The sequence below is a fragment of the Protobothrops mucrosquamatus genome, unplaced genomic scaffold (genome assembly GCF_001527695.2).
Source record: "Protobothrops mucrosquamatus isolate PMUCROS unplaced genomic scaffold, P.Mucros_1.0 scaffold1251, whole genome shotgun sequence".
Classification (NCBI taxonomy): Eukaryota; Metazoa; Chordata; class Lepidosauria; order Squamata; family Viperidae; genus Protobothrops; species Protobothrops mucrosquamatus.
The window spans coordinates 196,101-213,677 of record NW_015387457.1 but is presented as its reverse complement, the minus strand read 5'-3'; the positions used below and the strand labels follow the sequence as shown (position 1 = coordinate 213,677).

At 35.4% G+C, this 17,577-nt stretch overlaps 1 protein-coding gene across 1 annotated transcript in view; it reads left to right on the top strand.

The window, feature by feature from the left end:
* The window catches only part of XRN1 (5'-3' exoribonuclease 1), a 60,458-nt gene that overhangs the window by 681 nt on the left and 42,200 nt on the right, over window positions 1–17,577 (top strand). The window contains exons 2-18 of the mRNA XM_015821095.1: window positions 1,582–1,814; window positions 4,328–4,425; window positions 5,080–5,189; window positions 5,272–5,382; window positions 5,704–5,786; window positions 5,947–6,034; window positions 6,125–6,293; window positions 7,542–7,609; window positions 9,192–9,320; window positions 11,281–11,350; window positions 12,200–12,305; window positions 12,465–12,554; window positions 12,820–12,976; window positions 14,733–14,852; window positions 15,287–15,456; window positions 15,768–15,888; window positions 16,575–16,673. Coding sequence (XP_015676581.1) covers window positions 1,582–1,814; window positions 4,328–4,425; window positions 5,080–5,189; window positions 5,272–5,382; window positions 5,704–5,786; window positions 5,947–6,034; window positions 6,125–6,293; window positions 7,542–7,609; window positions 9,192–9,320; window positions 11,281–11,350; window positions 12,200–12,305; window positions 12,465–12,554; window positions 12,820–12,976; window positions 14,733–14,852; window positions 15,287–15,456; window positions 15,768–15,888; window positions 16,575–16,673 — 2,022 coding nt within the window. The remainder of the gene's footprint in view (window positions 1–1,581; window positions 1,815–4,327; window positions 4,426–5,079; window positions 5,190–5,271; window positions 5,383–5,703; window positions 5,787–5,946; window positions 6,035–6,124; window positions 6,294–7,541; window positions 7,610–9,191; window positions 9,321–11,280; window positions 11,351–12,199; window positions 12,306–12,464; window positions 12,555–12,819; window positions 12,977–14,732; window positions 14,853–15,286; window positions 15,457–15,767; window positions 15,889–16,574; window positions 16,674–17,577) is intronic.

The following is a 17,577-nucleotide window of genomic DNA, read 5'->3' as shown; positions in this document are numbered from 1 at the left end:
TGTAGTACAGTGGTGGCGAACCTATGGCACAGGTGCCAGAGGCGGCACTCAGAGTCCTCTCTGTGGGCACGCGTGCTGTCGCCCCAGTCCTAGGCCTTCAGCTGGGTTTTATAAAACCTTTTCGCTTTAAGCCTCTGCCTCCATGTGCAAAAAACAAACAAACGTTCAATCAATCAGTCAATTTCAACTTCTTGTGGGAAAAAAAGATCTTGCAAAGTTGGAATTGATTGATTGAACTTTTTAGTCCCACCCAGTCTGTCGTTACCACCGCAGCCACGCCCACCCAATGGCCACACCCACCCAGCACCCGACGATGCATAAATGGGTTTTGGGTTGCAGTTTGGGCACTCGGTCTCTAAAAGGTTCGCCATCACTGATGTAGTAGAAAAACCTCTCCACATCATTAGAAATATTCTTTTTTTCCTTTTTAGCCCAAAGAGATTACATCTACTCTTATTAGCATTGTTTTAAAATTTAAATCGGATATATAAATCGCGTCCTGGTGTACTCTTATCTTTTTAACAGACTCGAGGAAGAACATGAGTAGATTGATGGAAATGTGCGACATGTTGGGAAAATGTAGCATTTCTCCTGCCTGTTACATTTAAAAATGCAATACAGTTTCTTTTATACTGGCCAACAACTGAAAGACATACAAAGAATTACAAAGAATAATAATAGAAGGGATTATGCTGAGAAAGAGGGAAACAATACTATAGTCCTAACTAGCACTATTACACAAGTCATCATATGAAATTCCTATTGATCCACAGTTTAGAAATAGTTTGCATTGAGTATATTTAATTGTACTAACTAAGCCATAATACTATTAATTGATTTTGGCTTAAGAGTACTGTATGAATTTAAGTGCAGTGTCATAAATTGCAATATTATCATTTATTATTTGCTTTGTAGCTTGACATTCTTTTCCTGAAGGCATTTCAGTTAAACAGTCCTGTTTGAAACCAATATAAAATGCTAAATTAAAGATAGTGCACTTTATTTCAGAGAAATATTGTTTCTAAAATAGCCCTGAAGGCCTGGGCTTGCCAACTAGCGTGGGAAACCCAAAGTGGGATGGAGCCCATTAAGTGGCTTGTTGTTGCTTGGGGAGTGGGGGTTATTGTTTTTACTCTTTTTATATTAGGTTTTTAAATTGTTTGTAAGATGCCTGGAGTCATTGAAAGTGAGTGGGCGGCCATATAAATAAATAAACAAACAAATAAATAAATATGGACCTATGTAATGCCCTTTATAAAAGTTTATGGCACTATTAAAATATGAAAGTTTAGAATTAAAGCTAATGTAATCACTACAGAATCATTGTTAATGTTAAAAAGACTTCCTTATTTTTAGCAGTTTATGTATTTTATTTTTAATCTGAAAACTTTCATGGAAGACAGGATATATGTGTCTATGGAATTTATGTGGCCTCTTATAAGCAGAGTATGTTGAATATTAGCATATGTGTTTTCCAAATATATAAAATGAAATTAGATAATGCAAGGTACAATTTTTGTAGAAGAAATATAACAAAACTTGTCTTTATAAAACAACTTCTATATTTAATGTGTTTCCTAGATTCCAGAATTTGACAACTTATATTTGGACATGAATGGCATTATTCATCAATGTTCACATCCCAATGATGACGATGTTCATTTTCGAATCTCTGAAGATAAGATCTTTGCTGATATATTTCACTATTTAGAAGTTTTGTTTCGCATTATTAAACCAAGGAAAGTTTTTTTTATGGCAGTTGATGGAGTAGCTCCAAGAGCAAAAATGAACCAGCAACGTGGCAGACGGTTTAGGTATGTACGTAAAATGGGCTTTTGATTTATTGTTTGTTTTCACTGTTTTCTTTGTACTTCCTGCAGATTGGATATAATATCCTTGTTTCTTCATATCTCTTATGATTATTCATAGGAGTGAATGTAGGATTGCTCATTCGGTGCGATCTTCTTTTTATCTGGAAAAACTATGGAACTCTAGAAATGTTTCCTGCTCTTGGTAACAAACTGACTTCCATGACCATTGGTCCAAAGGGAAACCCAAGAGGGAATAAGTGGTATTGGCTTCAACCCAATCATTCTTTACTGAAGGGAAGCCATGTGGGGAGACTGAACACAGGTCCACCGGTCCTTGCTTACTGACTATTGAACTCAGTCTGGGATGTTCAAAGTTATAGTAATGCTGAAAAATTAGGCTTACGACTGGTCTTCGAAGTTGCTACCATTGCAGTCACGTGATCATAATGCAATTGCTTGGTAACGTGCATTTACAAGAGGTGCACAGTCACATGATCTCCATTTGCAAACTTCACAGCCAACTTCTGACAAGTGAAATCAGTGGGGAATCCTGCAGGAAGTTGCAAGTTCTAGTGATATGACATCATATTTTATGACCTGCAATGATTCACTTAATGCAGGCGTGTAAAACTGCCGGCCCACGGGCTGGTTGCATCATATGGAGGCTGCACCCACCCCAGCTCCGGCAATGCAAAAAAAGTCACGATATGTCGTGACACATCACGTGATGCGGTTGAGTTTGACACCTATGACTTAATGACTGCATATGTCTGCATGGGCATGTGACATTTCAGTTTTCAACTACACTGAATCAAGTATTTTCATCCAGTCATTTTTCATGTTTTCTTGTTGTGTTAGAGCAGACATGTCAAAAACAAGGCCCGGGGGCCGGATGCGGCCCGCGAAGTGGTTTCATGTGACCCGCAAAGCCATCCTGGAAACAGTGAGGGAACGGCCCCCGCTGCCTTGGCCCTGGCCCAGGCCAGCCGGGAGCCAATGTACAATTTTGTGGTGGCCATTTATGCTGAAACACATTCAGTCTTAGCTCCATAAGCCCCCCTCCCCGCATGGCCTGAGAGGAACAGTGAGGCTCCTCCAATGGACCATGCCTTGGTACTTGCCCCGGTCCCACCCCCTTCTGCCAGAGACCCTCAGATCTGTCCCACTCCTGCCCAGGCCCCCACAGGCACCCTTGACCCGAATAATGTAGAGCTGGCCACACCCACCCAGCAGGCCACACCCACTCCATCCACGCCCACCCAGTAGGCCGCACCCACCCTGGCCACACCCACCTTGCCCCCTGAGGGCAACTGCAATGCTGATGTGGCCCTCAATGAAATTGAGTTTGACACCCCTGTGTTAGAGTATGCACCTTTTTAGAATTTCATGGCCAACTTTCCAAAATGCAAGTTAGGAAAATGGAAACCTGATATAGTTTAATTTATGTTAATGTCTGAATAAAACCAGTTTCATTTATTAAATACAATTAGTGGATAATTATGTCCTAATTGTATGTTAAATTCTGCTATATGTTATATTAGAATGACAGTTTCAGATTTCTAGGGCTGCATACAGCTCTGAACCTTCAAAATAGTTGTGCCTTTGTAAACTGTGGTATGGAAAGAGGGTAGATTGTCTATTTGGTCTTTGTCAGAAAGATTCTTTAAGTGTTTTCATCAGATAGCTGCTAAGCAATCTCCAGGCTTGCTCTCAATTCAGGGGGAGATGTTGGACTTGTTTCACAACTGCTTGGATGATCTTATCTGTCCATAGATTCAGTGTTGCCAATAATATAATAATCAATAGAAGTTGCTTAAAAATGCAGCTAAGAAAATAAACCCAAACTATTTTCCACAGAACCTAGGACCAGAAGTAATAATATTAGGAAACACTTCCTAATGATAAGATCTCCCTTTAGAGGTTGTGGGTGCTTTTGTTTCAGTAGCTTTAAAAGAGATCCTCTCGTAAGTGGTTTAAATTATTTTCTTACTCATTGCAGGGAGTTGGACTAGATAACTTTTGTGGTCTCTTCCAACTTTATAGAAAAGTTATCACAACTTAGGCTTATTCAGTTCTACAGAAGATTAACGAAACTCTTGTGACTTAGATTGTGTTTATTCCAGGGGTTCCCAACCCCCAGTCCAAATAAGCAGTGGGCAAGCGTGTGAGCATGCGAAGCTCCATTTGCGCAGGCATTGGGCATGCACACAAAACCATCCCCTCTTCCCCGCTTCTACTGCCGGTCTGCAAATCTGGAAAGGTTGGGGACCACTGTTCTATTCCATGCAACTTTATAGCTATACAGTAATGAAAATTAAATAATATAAAACTTTCATTAAATTTATTTTGCTAATGAAACTATATATGTGAGAAAGTGTTGGCATGGGTATTCTGCCTGCAAAGACTATCTGCAATCTGAAGATATTTCTACCGTAATCTCTACAGAATTGTTGTGAGATTGTAATACATAATGACATCAGATTATTTCAGCACTAAACTACAAAGTGTTGTTATAGATCAGCAAGGGAAGCAGAAGACAAAATTAAGAAGGCGTTAGAAAAAGGAGAAACTCTTCCAACTGAATCCAGATTTGATTCTAATTGCATTACACCAGGTAGGGAGTTTTGTTATTTTGCTACATTATTTTGAACTTCTTCATTTTTTATTTCTTATTTTTATGTGATTTTCAAATATATCAGAGCCGCAGAAATCAAACTAAACAGTATGGTCCCTCTGTTACAGAATGCCCTCTCTCCTACCCCTATTCCCATATCATAGTATTAAAGATCCAACATGAATTGCAGGCTATGTTTTATTCTTATTCATTGTTTACTGTTTTTTCTGTTCAATTAACTACTTCCATCTTATATTAAAACCAATTAATAAACAATTTCCCAATTTTACACATATATGGATTCTGTGTGTTTCTGAATGATCTGAAAGTTTCATACTCCACCATTACGTTCTGTCTGACTAAACTTATTTTTTTCTGACTAAGAAGATTTCTAATGGAGGAGATGTAGTCCCAGGTTTGTGAGGCTGTATTTCCTGAAATCAGAAAACAGTTGAAGTAATGTAATAGAGATGTTTATGTTTAACCTCAAAATTTGTATTATAATTGTGTACATGTTTAACATAATTTCAAATATTAGTGCTGTTGAAAATTGTGAAAAAATTTTTAAAGAAATATATGTTTCCATGATATTTAAAAAAAATATGTTTGAGATTTTAGTGAATGAATGTGTAACTGTTAGATTTCTGTTATTAGGGACAGAATTCATGGCCAAGTTGCACGAACACCTGAAGTATTTTGTAAATATGAAGATTTCCACAGACAAATCTTGGCAAGGCATAACTGTCTACTTATCAGGCCATGAGGTTACTTTTTACTTTTATAACACTTCTTAAATTAATAGTTATTAATTCAACATTTATTAATTTGTTTTTTCTTTTCATTCAGACACCAGGAGAAGGAGAACATAAAATTATGGAATTTATTAGATCAGAAAAAGCAAAGCCTGACCATGATCCAAACACAAGGCACTGTCTCTATGGTTTAGATGCTGACTTGGTACGTTCACATGTAAACATGATTTATTTGAAAACAAATAAGATTCTTGATTATAAATGCCAATAGTAATGGTGAAAGAATCTCTTTAGACTGCAAAGATTTTTTTACACACAAGATTCTTACTGGTTTGCCTTATGTTTTGTAGGGTTGTATGCATTATGCAAGCAGTTTGTTTTGTAGTATGCTATCCATTGTGGAAAGGGGCAATGTTATTCTCATGGATGTCAATGAGATCTTTTGATATCAGAGTATAATATGCTGCTAGAATAACTATTGATCATTTTTAAATGATTGATTCTATTAAATTACTTCTTTTAATAGATAATACTTGGGCTGACAAGTCATGAGCCACACTTCTCCCTTTTAAGAGAAGAGGTCAGGTTTGGTGGCAAAAAATCACAAAGGTAATCTGCTGCAAAAATTGTTAAAATGACAGCAAAGGAAGTTAAACAAAATTGCTAAATAACCAAAATCACTGTATTTATTCAGTGTTAAACATTCACATTTTAATCTATGAAATGTAACATTTTAATTAGCTTACTGAACCGTATTAATAATTTACAGAGCAAGTGCCCCAGAAGAAACCACTTTTCATCTTTTGCACTTGTCATTAATGAGAGAATATATTGACTATGAATTTTCACCAGTTAAAGTAAGTATGAGTGGACTTGCTAAAGGTTGTTGAACATTGCTAAAGGTTTACACTTTTAATTAATTAATTATTTGTGTCAACATTTATCAGGACAAGATTTCGTTTCCATATGAAATTGAAAGAATAATAGATGACTGGATTTTAATGGGCTTTCTTGTTGGAAATGATTTTATTCCTCATCTACCTCATTTTCATATTAACCATGATGCATTGCCGCTGCTTTATAGGACATACATGACTACATTGCCTGAACTTGGAGGTAAGCTATCTCACATAGTTACTGCAAGATGGTCTTGCAGTAGGCCCTGCTAGAGAGTAAAAGATAGAATGGGAAAGAAAATAATTATCATAGTCTGTACTCATGCTGGTAAATGCATTTTTTCCTTCTATTATGTAGATTGGGCCCTATAGAAAATACTGGTAGCCCTTGACTGACTATCACATTTGGCTCTGAAATCTTGATTGTCAAGCAAAGGGGACATTAAACGGCATGCCAATGTGACCCCTTCACTCAACAACTATAATCCCTGCACTCCCAAGTTGTCGTTAAGCAAGTGCCTCAGGGGATAGAGGAGCCTCTGGTAGGCTTGGCACAGACTACACATGAGCTGGAATGGTGGCTGCAGTGTGGTTCAAAGCTGCAGTTGCCCCATCCTGGTCCTGCATTTATTGGCAGAAGTGCCTGGCTTGGGCCTAAAGTAGAGGTCCGGGGCCTAGAGCAGTTTTGACCAGCTGCCACTTCTCTAGGTCTATACAACACTGAGGAAAGCCACTTAATTCCCTACACCCATTTCCCCTCTGATCTAGTCTCCCTGCGTATTGGCACATGGCTGTAGTGCTGGGCCTAAAATAAAGGACTGGCTGTGAGTCAGTTTTGGTAAAGAAGGTCTGGTGTGACAAGCTTTGGATAGGCTCGCAGGCCTTTCAACAAGAGTAGAAAAGTGCCTGAAGGTCAGCGGTATTGGGCAAGGACTACCTGTAAGGAAGCTGGCCTTAATGAACATAAGCATGTTGCCAAGGCAAAAAGAAAAAAAATAAAACATTAAGTTTAAAACATCCAGGTAACACTGGAAGCGGCTCAAATAGGCACTTTACTAATTTACTTAACTTTAAGAAGGAAGAACACTAACTTTGATGATTCTGCTGGTATATAGCTACTCTCAATTAAAATAAAAAGCCTTCTTGTGGAGCTGATTTTTTTTTTTAACCTGGTCTGCCTAGTAAATACTGATTTGCATTCACTTGTATTTCACTGGCACTGGAGGAGAAAGTGATATTGTGCACCTTTTAGCAGTACCTCCCATGCTTTTCCAATCTGATCTAAATAAGAGTGGAGGGCTGCAGTGAAAAAAAGGCATCTGTGTTTATTAGTATGCTACCCCCATTCTTCAAATGGAAGCCCCCACAATTAATTGAACAGAAGGAATGTATAGATCATTTTTTTAACAGTATCGGGCTGGAAACACAGCTCATAGTTGTAAATATAAATCATTCTTCTGTTTCTTAGGTTATATAAATGAAAGTGGGCACCTCAACTTGCTCCGTTTTGAGAAATACCTTATAAAATTGTCAGATGTAAGTATGTATTCTTTGTACTGCATAAAATTAAAGCAATAGCATTAGAATTCATTAAGAAAGGAACTTCTCAACTCAACTCTTGAAAAAGTTTTGGTTGAGTATTTTTGTAATATCTGCCTAATTGCTATCTATGGTGCTTTATACATTTCCAAGGTGCACTAGAATCTGGCTGAACTCATTCTGATATTTCATGCCTAGAACCCTCTCTCTTTTAGCTTAAGTGTAATCCAGAAAGAGGAGTCCAAATGACACCTTGTGTTAGGTGAGTGATCTGCAAGTATTCAGGGGATCAGTCTTGATGGAAAATAGTAGTATTTAAGCCAGGAGGAGTAAATCAGTGCCTTCAACTCGATTTTTGGCTAACCTGCTTCCACCTGGAGGGATGCATTAGCTGTGCCTCTGAGTGCCTGAAACAATATTTTCAAGAACTGTTTGTTAAATCTCTAGTAGCCTATAATGTGGCACCAGTTGAATACCATTGAGTATTTGAACCATGGAAACAAAGTTTCAGAGCTGCTAGTGTGCAATACCTATCCTTTGTCCAAGTGAATTTCATAATGGCTGCTGTACTTTTTGTGCTTCTGAAGTGACATAACCAATATGGGCCTTCCAAGCATCAATATTCTGGAACACTACCCCCAAATATGTAAAATCCTTCACCTTGCCTTTTTTTGTATTAACCATTTAACACTTGTAGGTTTTGTAGCACAACCCACCACTTTGTTTTTTTAATTTGATAAGCAGAGATTATGTTACCAATTATTTTATTATCTGTAAACCACCAAGAGCCCAGGAAGATTGAGGTGATAGATAAATTTCACAATAAATGAACAAACATTTGATCACAATTGGCCCTTACAGAAACTGAAATATTAGCCTCTTGACAATAGTATCTAGAAAGTTTGAAGTACCATCTTCACTGTGTATGAAGCAGACCTGTTTGCAAGATTTTTTTCCTATGTTAATTACTTATCCAATAAACTATGTTCAGCTCAAAGGAGAACCCTTATACTTGTATGATTTAATGTTTGTCATCCACATTAAGGAAAATTCCATAATTCTCCTGTGGAATAGCAACTATCTATCTGGATGAATAGAATATGCCTGCATTGCCTCTTTTAAGGCATAGCTTTGTTAGCTTGGAGGAAAATGCTCTCTTTTGAGCTGACATATAATTTGAGATTTCCATAAAGGTTACCATAATTCTTTTGATTACCTTTCAATACTTAATAGTATAACTATTTTGTTTGCTTCATCTACTGTCTTATGAATTTTTTACTATACTCTTTTTACATATAGTATTTGGTTAACTATATGTGGTCCTTTCTGTTTTTAAACTTTGACTGTAAAACAGGTTTTAAAGAAGAGAAGAAAATTGAGGGGAAAATAGGCATTCAAATCAAAATATATCTTTTTTGATACTTGATTTGGAAAGATAAAAACCTGCCTGACATTGATTCAGTTGATTTTCCAACTACTCATTGAGTAGTTATATTGTGAATCTACAGAATTCTAGAGCTTCTGTTTTTGTATGTTGGCATGACTGATGGCTTGTTCTTCCTTCCCTTTATATTAATAGTTTGATCATGAACACTTCAGTGAAATCTTTGTAGATCTAAAATGGTTTGAAAGCAAAGTTGGTAATAAATATTTAAATGAAGCAGCCGGTATTGCAGCTGAAGAATCAAAAAAACAAAAAAATCTAAAGGTTAGTATTTTGAGATAATCTATAGAAAGAAATCACTCTTACTGTTTTTTAAATGAGAAATTAATGTTCAATGCTTACTACATGTAATGATGTTTACTATATGTATTCCTAAATATATACAAGTGGCCCTTATGATACCAAGAGAAATGCCTTGAGCAAATTTGCTGAAAATACAGTCCTCCGGGAGAAGGGCGGGGTATAAATGAAATAAATCTTAAATCTAAATCTTAGAGATTAAGGAAGAGATTATGCATCATGACCAAAGGACTAAATTAACCAATGAAGCAAATTTCCATTGAATGTTAAATGTTGCTCAGTGATGAGATATTTGAGATTCTGAACTTAGGAAAAAACAGATGTACAGATTAAAAACAAGGATCTGGTATAATAGAAGTACTTCTGAGAAGCATCTGGAAATCTTGATAGATCATAGATTAAACATGAGCCAGTAATGTGCTGCAGCTGCCAAAAAAGTTAATGCAGTTTTGGACTGCATTAGCTGGTATAGTGTTAAGATCACAGGAAGTACTACCATCCCAATCCGATCATCCCTGGAATACTGTTTCCAGTTCTGGTCTCAACCATGCAAAAAGAATGCTGTGGCACTGGAAAAGGTGGAGAGAAGAGTGACATTGATGGTAAGGAGCTTGGAGGCTCAGTCCTGTAAGGAATGCTTAAAGCAGGCATGTCAAACTGCCGGCCCACGGGCCGGGTGCATCACACCAAAACCGCACCCACCCCATTGCTGGTAATGGGGAAAAAGTCACGATACGTCACACGACATCACGTGATGTCGCATGTTTGACATGCCTGGCTTAGAGGAACTTGTTATATTTGGCTTAAAGAAGAAGAGACTGGGGAGATATGATAGCTTTAATACATAAAGGGATGTTGCATATATGGATTTATTTTCCATAGCATCCCTGAGTAAGACTAAAAACAGTGCATGGAAGCTTAGCAGGGAAAGATTGATATAAGGAATTTTCTGATTACAAGAGCTATTGTGCAGCGGAACAGCCTGCCTTCTGAAGTTGTGAATTCTCCATCACTATAAAGGTTTTCAAGAAAAGACAAGAAAACCATTTCTCCAGGATGCATATGTATTCATGCATTGGGCAAGGGGTTGAATTAAATGATTTTTGAGGTCCCTTCCAACTTTATGGTTCTATAATTTATTCTCATTAAATACAAAGTGATATTTACTAAACTCTTTAAGGTTTATGTATCAGGCTTATCCAGTTGTTTTATAATTGACTGTGCATTTAGATAACAATTTTGGCAAGGTGACAGAGTGGTTTCTATCAATAGAGCAAGCAGTTTTCATTCTCACCTATTCTGTAGCATTTCCTCCTGAGGAAGACACTTAAGTATATTTTTAGAGGACCTAGTAACTACCAGGAGAAAATTAAAAGTTTTTTTTCCCCTTAAATGTAGCAAAGTCTTGAATTTCATTGCTACATATTAGTGGGGGTCTTTTTATTTTTGTATTGTTTATTTTAGTTTCAGCTGCCTGCTTATGTGAATTTAAATTGTTTTAATAATTTTTACTAAATTTTTTAGATATTATAAATTGCTCAAGAGACTTATAAATCTAATAAATTTAATTGATTAATTATTCATTTCCAAGTTGGTATGTTTGGATCTTATTGAGCTTTCTGAGTGCTTGTTGAAATAATGCTGTAAATGAACAGATTTGGAGTTTTGAATTGTTTTTGTTCTCTTCATTGTTGAAGTGTCATTCTTAATTTTGGGCTAAATTATAAGAGGAGATAATTTTTTCTTCCTCTGTTTTTCTTCAAGAACTCCAAATTGGCTCTGAAGGTAACCCAACCATCAGAAGCAATTTGTGAGATGTCCAATGATGTATTGAAAGTGCTGTTATTTAGACTTTTCCTTTCTGTAGCATTATGGTATTAATACTACTTTGTTAATTCAAAAGTATGAATTATAATGTCAACAGGCTCAGGAAAATGCTATATGCTTGGATGCTTTAGAGAAAACTGACAGTGAAAATGTAGAAGCTTCAAAAAGTAAGTTCAGAAATACTGTTCAATGCTGTTCATATTTTGATCTATAATCTATGCAGGACAGGTTACAATTATTTTGAATGTATTGCTTAATACGAACTTTTGTACTTGTTTCTTGAATTTCTGCAAAACTTAATATAGAAGATTATTCTCACATGGCAAGCAGAGCTATGTAGTTTATATTAACTTCTAATGTATGTTAAATAAGTTCCGTATATTTGCCTATGTTTTGCTGCCAGTTAGGTATTTTATATGTAGATATAAATATAAATATAGTTTATATTAACTACCTGCTACCAGTGGAAAAAAGTTTCACTGTATTAAGCCTCTTATTAGGATTTGGTACACTCCAGGAACACTAAAATTATACAAAACTCTTTTCTGTGCTTTTATTTTATCCATAATTTCATATTAGACGTTTTTATTGACATTTTTCTAATCAAATACTTGAAGATTTTTCAGGTATTTTACATAGTGTATGTGTCATGCTCTTATCAGTTAAATGGAAGTGAGATTTGCAACTCAGTTGATTGAAGAAAATTATTTTTCCAATTCAGAATCAGTAAATTCACATTTGGTACAATAGTGGTACTGCAGTATGCATTGCTTATGTGCTTTTCTGAGTTAGCTAATTAACTACTTGGTAAACATAATACTGCTGCAGGTGGACATTATATAGCCTGAATTAACAGAGCATTAATATTTTGACACATTTGATGTATACCATGTCAATTTTAAAAACTAATGCTGACTGCAGAGTTTTTGGCATATAAGTAAGTTTCAATGTCTAATAGTATGGACAGTGTTAATAATAGTTAAATAACGAGTATTATTCAATTTTGTGTCTCTTAGTGGCATTAGAAGATGAACTGGAAGATGATGGCTTGTTTGAAGCAGAATTTAGACAATACAAACGAACATATTATATGACAAAGATGGGCATAGAAGTTGTTTCAGAGTAAGTGTTAGCACTAAAGTATTATAAACGTTTGCTGTGAAAAACTTGCCAACGTACTGTAATATCTCAGCCCCTTGCTGGACATAGTTGCTTAGCTATTTTTAAATGCACAGCTTCTTACTTCTGTCCATCATGTATGTGTTTGTGGCTTTTTTTTAGTGACTTTCTGGCTGACCAGGCAAAATGTTATGTCCAGGCAATACAGTGGGTATTGCATTATTACTACCATGGTGTTCAATCCTGGAGCTGGTAAGCTAATTATTACAAAAGAAATTATAGATCAGTTTATATATTTTAATTTTTTACACTAAAAGACCCAAGAAAACCCTTCTAGTTCTTTCTCAACCTCTATCTCACTCTCAGAATTATGTTACTCAAATTATGTCACTCAAATGACATGTTTTGCAGATGTGATTTCCTACCTTCAGCTTTTTGATTGAATAAGCTCAAAATACTGATTTTTCAAACATCTAAGCACTTTGAAGAACTGAAATAATATATTATTTCCTTCTAGGTACTACCCTTTCCATTATGCACCTTATCTCTCAGATATTTGCAATATCAATGAACTTAAGATTCATTTAGATTTAGGAAAACCATTCATGCCATTTGAACAACTTCTTGCAGTACTGCCTGCAGCCAGCAAGGATTTATTACCGAAATGTTATCAGGTAGGTTGCAATATTTTGATAAGGTGTGCATTTGTATTGGTAAATTCCTTCATTTATACTCATGTGAAAAGTAACTATACTTTTGAAATGTTTGACTTTTTTGGAATATTTCAACATGCAGTTATTTGATCTTCATTTTAACATTATTGATAGATAAAAGATATATAACAAATACCATGTAGCATTTATATTTTATATTTCATTATGTAATTTAAATATAAATGCAAATTTCACATCTGGAATAAGCAAGTACACTCTTGACTTGGTTTACCCTTTGGTAGAAACAACCTTAAGTAAATATTTATTATAGCAGCCTACCAATCTCTAACATTGACTGGGAGGAATTTTTTCCCACTTTTCCATGCAGTGTTTATGTTGTTTGAAGGGTTTCTTGTATGTAAAGCCCATTTCAAGTTGTATCACAGCATCTTGATGGGATTTACATCCAAGCACTGACTTTGCCTTTCCAACCCCCCCCCCCCAATTTTCTCTTTGTTTTCCAATCCTTCCTTGGTGGATTTACTGGAATGTTTAAGATCAATGTCATTTGCAAGGTTCACTTTCAGTCGATCCTTAGTCTTCTGACAGATGATTTTGTATTATCTTCAAGCACCCTCCAATACAATGAAGAATTCATATTGGGTTTTATGATGGTAAGCTCGTCTGATGCAGCAAAATAGCCCCAAACTATACCATTTCCACTACAATTGGCATCAGGTTCTTCTGGTGAAATGCTGTGTTTGATCAGTAATATGGCAAAATAACTTCATTTTGCTTTACTTGTCCAGAACATTGTTCTAGAAGTCCCAGTCTTTGCCTAAGTGTTCATGAGCAGATTTTGGTCTTGCCCTGATTTTCTTTTTGAACAGCAAAGGTTTCCTTCTGGCACACCTGCCACGTAGATCTAATTTGTGTAGCTTCTTTCTAGTGGTAGACTCATACCCTTTGGCATGAATAGTGATGAGAGCTACCTCTAGGTCATGAATCAGTTTCTGGGGTTCTTAGCATCTTGTTTCAGTATCTTGCATTCTACTTTTTGCCTGAACTTTCTGGGACAGTCTAGACTGGGCAAGTTGACATTTGTTTGAAATCTTTTCCTTTGTAGATGAAACAAGTGGAACCATTCTAGACAGTGGAATTGTTAATGTCCACTTGTTTGGCAATCTTTTAAAATGCCCTCCCAGATACATAGGCATCTATAATCCTTCTGAAGACCTCAGAGAGCTCTTTCGGTGCAAGCATAATGATACCACACACTTCGAAAAAGAACAAATCAAACTAAATGTCTGAGGTTTAAATAAGACCTGTTCCTCCCAGATCCTCTTTAATGAGATTCTATTCATTTGCACCTGATCTAATTAATTTACACTAATTTTAGGTATTTCAGGTTGTGATAAATGTAGAGGTATACTTGCTTTTTCCATATGCAAAATTTGCATTTAGGTTTATTTAAATTACCCACTGGAGTACAAAATACAAATTATGCATGATGTTTGTTATATTGTATGTCCTTTACCAATATTGTTGAAATGAAGATCAAATATCTACATATTGAAATATCTTGAAAAAGTAAAAAGTTTCAATGAGATATACTTACTTTTTCACGTTGTATGTAGGCATATTAGTTCAGTGTTATTAATACTTAATTGATTCATATTTTGATTTGTTTGGCATTTCTGCCATATATATTTAATTTTTTATATTCGTCCTGTTTAATATGTTTAAATAATATGAATTTTCCTTTCCTATCTCTCAGCATTTAATGACTAGTGAAGAGTCTCCCATTATTGAATATTATCCCACAGAATTTAAAACTGATTTAAATGGAAAGCAACAAGAATGGGAAGCTGTAGTTTTAATCCCATTTATTGATGAGGTGAGAGCTTTATTATTTTTATTGTTATTATTTATCACATATTTCACCAGTTTTAAAAGATAATAGAAATGTGTCCTCTTGTTCTTATACCTCTCCCAAATATGCTCCTTATTTGGTATTTTCCTGTTCATTACCAATTTATCTCAGCAGATCTTAAAATTGAATGTTATTTCATACAGAAATAGGCAATCTGTACCAGAATAAATCTCATTTAATACCACAATGATTTTAATGTAATAGTCATGTATTTCAGCTGGACAAATTAGCATAAATTTAGATTAGCATATTTAATGCTAATGTGGCCTTGTAGTAACTTGTTCCTCTGATTTATAAATAAATCTGACTCTGATTCAGTCCAGTATTTTTATCATGTTTTATAAGATTCTAAAAGTATATGAATACTACATGACTACAAAATTCTGTCTTTTATTTAGAAACGATTATTAGAAGCCATGGAACCATGCAACAAATTATTGAAAGCAGAAGAAAAGCAAAGAAATAGACATAGTGAATGCTTAATGTACTTATATGATAAAGATAAAGAATTACAGTATTTATCACCATGGCCAGAAAAGTTCCTTTCCATAGAAAAGTGTCATACTAGGTAAGTCTATAGAATTCTGTTGTCAATGCAAAGGATAAATTAAAAGTGGAGACAGAAATGCACCACCTTGAACTTCTGAAGGAAACAGAATCATTTCTTATCAACTCAAATCTTGGGCTCAGTCGTGGTTATAAGTCGAGAACTACCTATACCTGCGTACGAAAGCTCTTGGCTTCAGCTTTATTGTTTTGCATTCTTCTGTTCAAAGTTGTTAACACACGCATACACACCCATAACATCAATGTCTTCATGATCATAATGATGATTAGTGGCTTATCTGCAGTTTAATTTATTTTCTTTCTTTTATGTAGGTGTGAAGCTGTGTCTATAGATGCTTGGCATGTGGATATAGCCGATAATAAAATAACTCAATTAGATACCGAGAAGTTATATTTTTGTGGCTTTCCTACTCTAAAACACATTAATCACAAGGTAAAATGTAAAATGTGATATGTATCCTTTTTCTAATGTCTAACAGAGCTGCTTTCTTTTCTCACCAGCCCTGTCCATGTCTACTTCCTCTCCCTTCATCTCCATCCAAATTTGTTTTTACTTTTCTCTCCAGCATAGCTATCTTTTCTCACAAGCTCATCTTCATTTTTCTCTTTTGCTATTTCTGCTGAAAAGACGAAAGAGAATATATGTAGTTGTACTTCTATGTTTCTGAGTGTGAGGTGGCTTGAATGGGTTTGAAACAGATGCATATGGGGTTCAGTTGGCTTGTTTACTTACTGACAGCTTGAACTAGATATAATTTCATTTTAATTATTTTAGTCATGGCCCTTACTATTTAGTGACTGATTGAAGTGTAGTTTTGGTACATAAGAATATATACATCAAAGACTATATATATATATATGCTTTGTGTATGTGTGTATGTTTGTGTGTGATGGTGAGTATAACATATTGCGTGTGTTTGTGAATGCATATATGTGTGTTCACATATATGCATTCACATGCATATATGTGAATATATGGGCATGTCCTATGCAGCAGAGGAATTTTCAGGAGTTGGGATCCCTAGCATTATTATGGTATTTCCCAGGATTTTGTTTTTTGTAATTTGAGGGGAGAGATCCTCTTTTGGAGTAAATACTGTCTTTCTTCCCTTGTCCTAGTTTGGTCTGAAAAAAAGTGGGGTGCAAGTATTTCAGCAAAGCAGTCATGGAGAAAATATGTTGCTGGAAATTATCGCTGCAGAAGATTCAGAGGAGTTGGTAAGTAGTTTTCTCAGATTTGTTTTGTAGAAATAATATTCTTTGTAGTTTGGATTTCAGTGTGCAGCCTGAGGGTTTTATACTACCTCTATTACACCACATTAATAATAAATTAATTTAATAAACATTATTAATGCATCACTTAGACAACCAGTTTGAAACATAGTAATTAAAAACTGATTGAGAGTCTGAGAGTTTATTGAGATAACTCACTGATGAAGGAGATATACTTCAATTAAGGAACACAAATTATCATTACATGATTTATCCACAGTTCTACCATATGTTAAATAAGTTCTGAGGTTAATGGACATATTATTGAATTTAAGTTAACAGTACATAACCATTGGGGATTGAAAACTTCATTTTGAATATAGTATGATGTTAATATTGTGGGGAAAATTTGGGAAGTTTGTGAATAAAAGGATCTGGCTAGAAGCTATATGGAATATAGAATGCAAATAATTAGATACACTTGTCCTGAGTACTGATTTCCTTGACTGCTGATTTATTTATAATTGAGTTGATCTTAGGAACTAGTCTTACCTGGTTTGTTCTTTTTGGAAGAAAGATGTGTTTCCACTGCGTGTACTGGTGATAACTTGGAAGGGTACAGTAACATGCTATTTTAATGCTTGTTCTGAATGTTGAACAATGATTCCTTTGTGCAGGAAATGCTACTTTTTGGACATCATCTTGTCACCAAAAAAAAGTCCACATTTTTACTTGCAGCTGGCTTAAATCTATATCTGATGTGAAAAGAAGGCAGAGGCTATGTTCACCTTGGCAGACCTGGGAATAGTCTATTTCCAAGCTACACAAAGGAGAAAATGGCCATAAAACCAGGCAACACATCAGGTTGTTAGTACTATCATTTCTACATCTAAAATCTGATGTGTTTGCC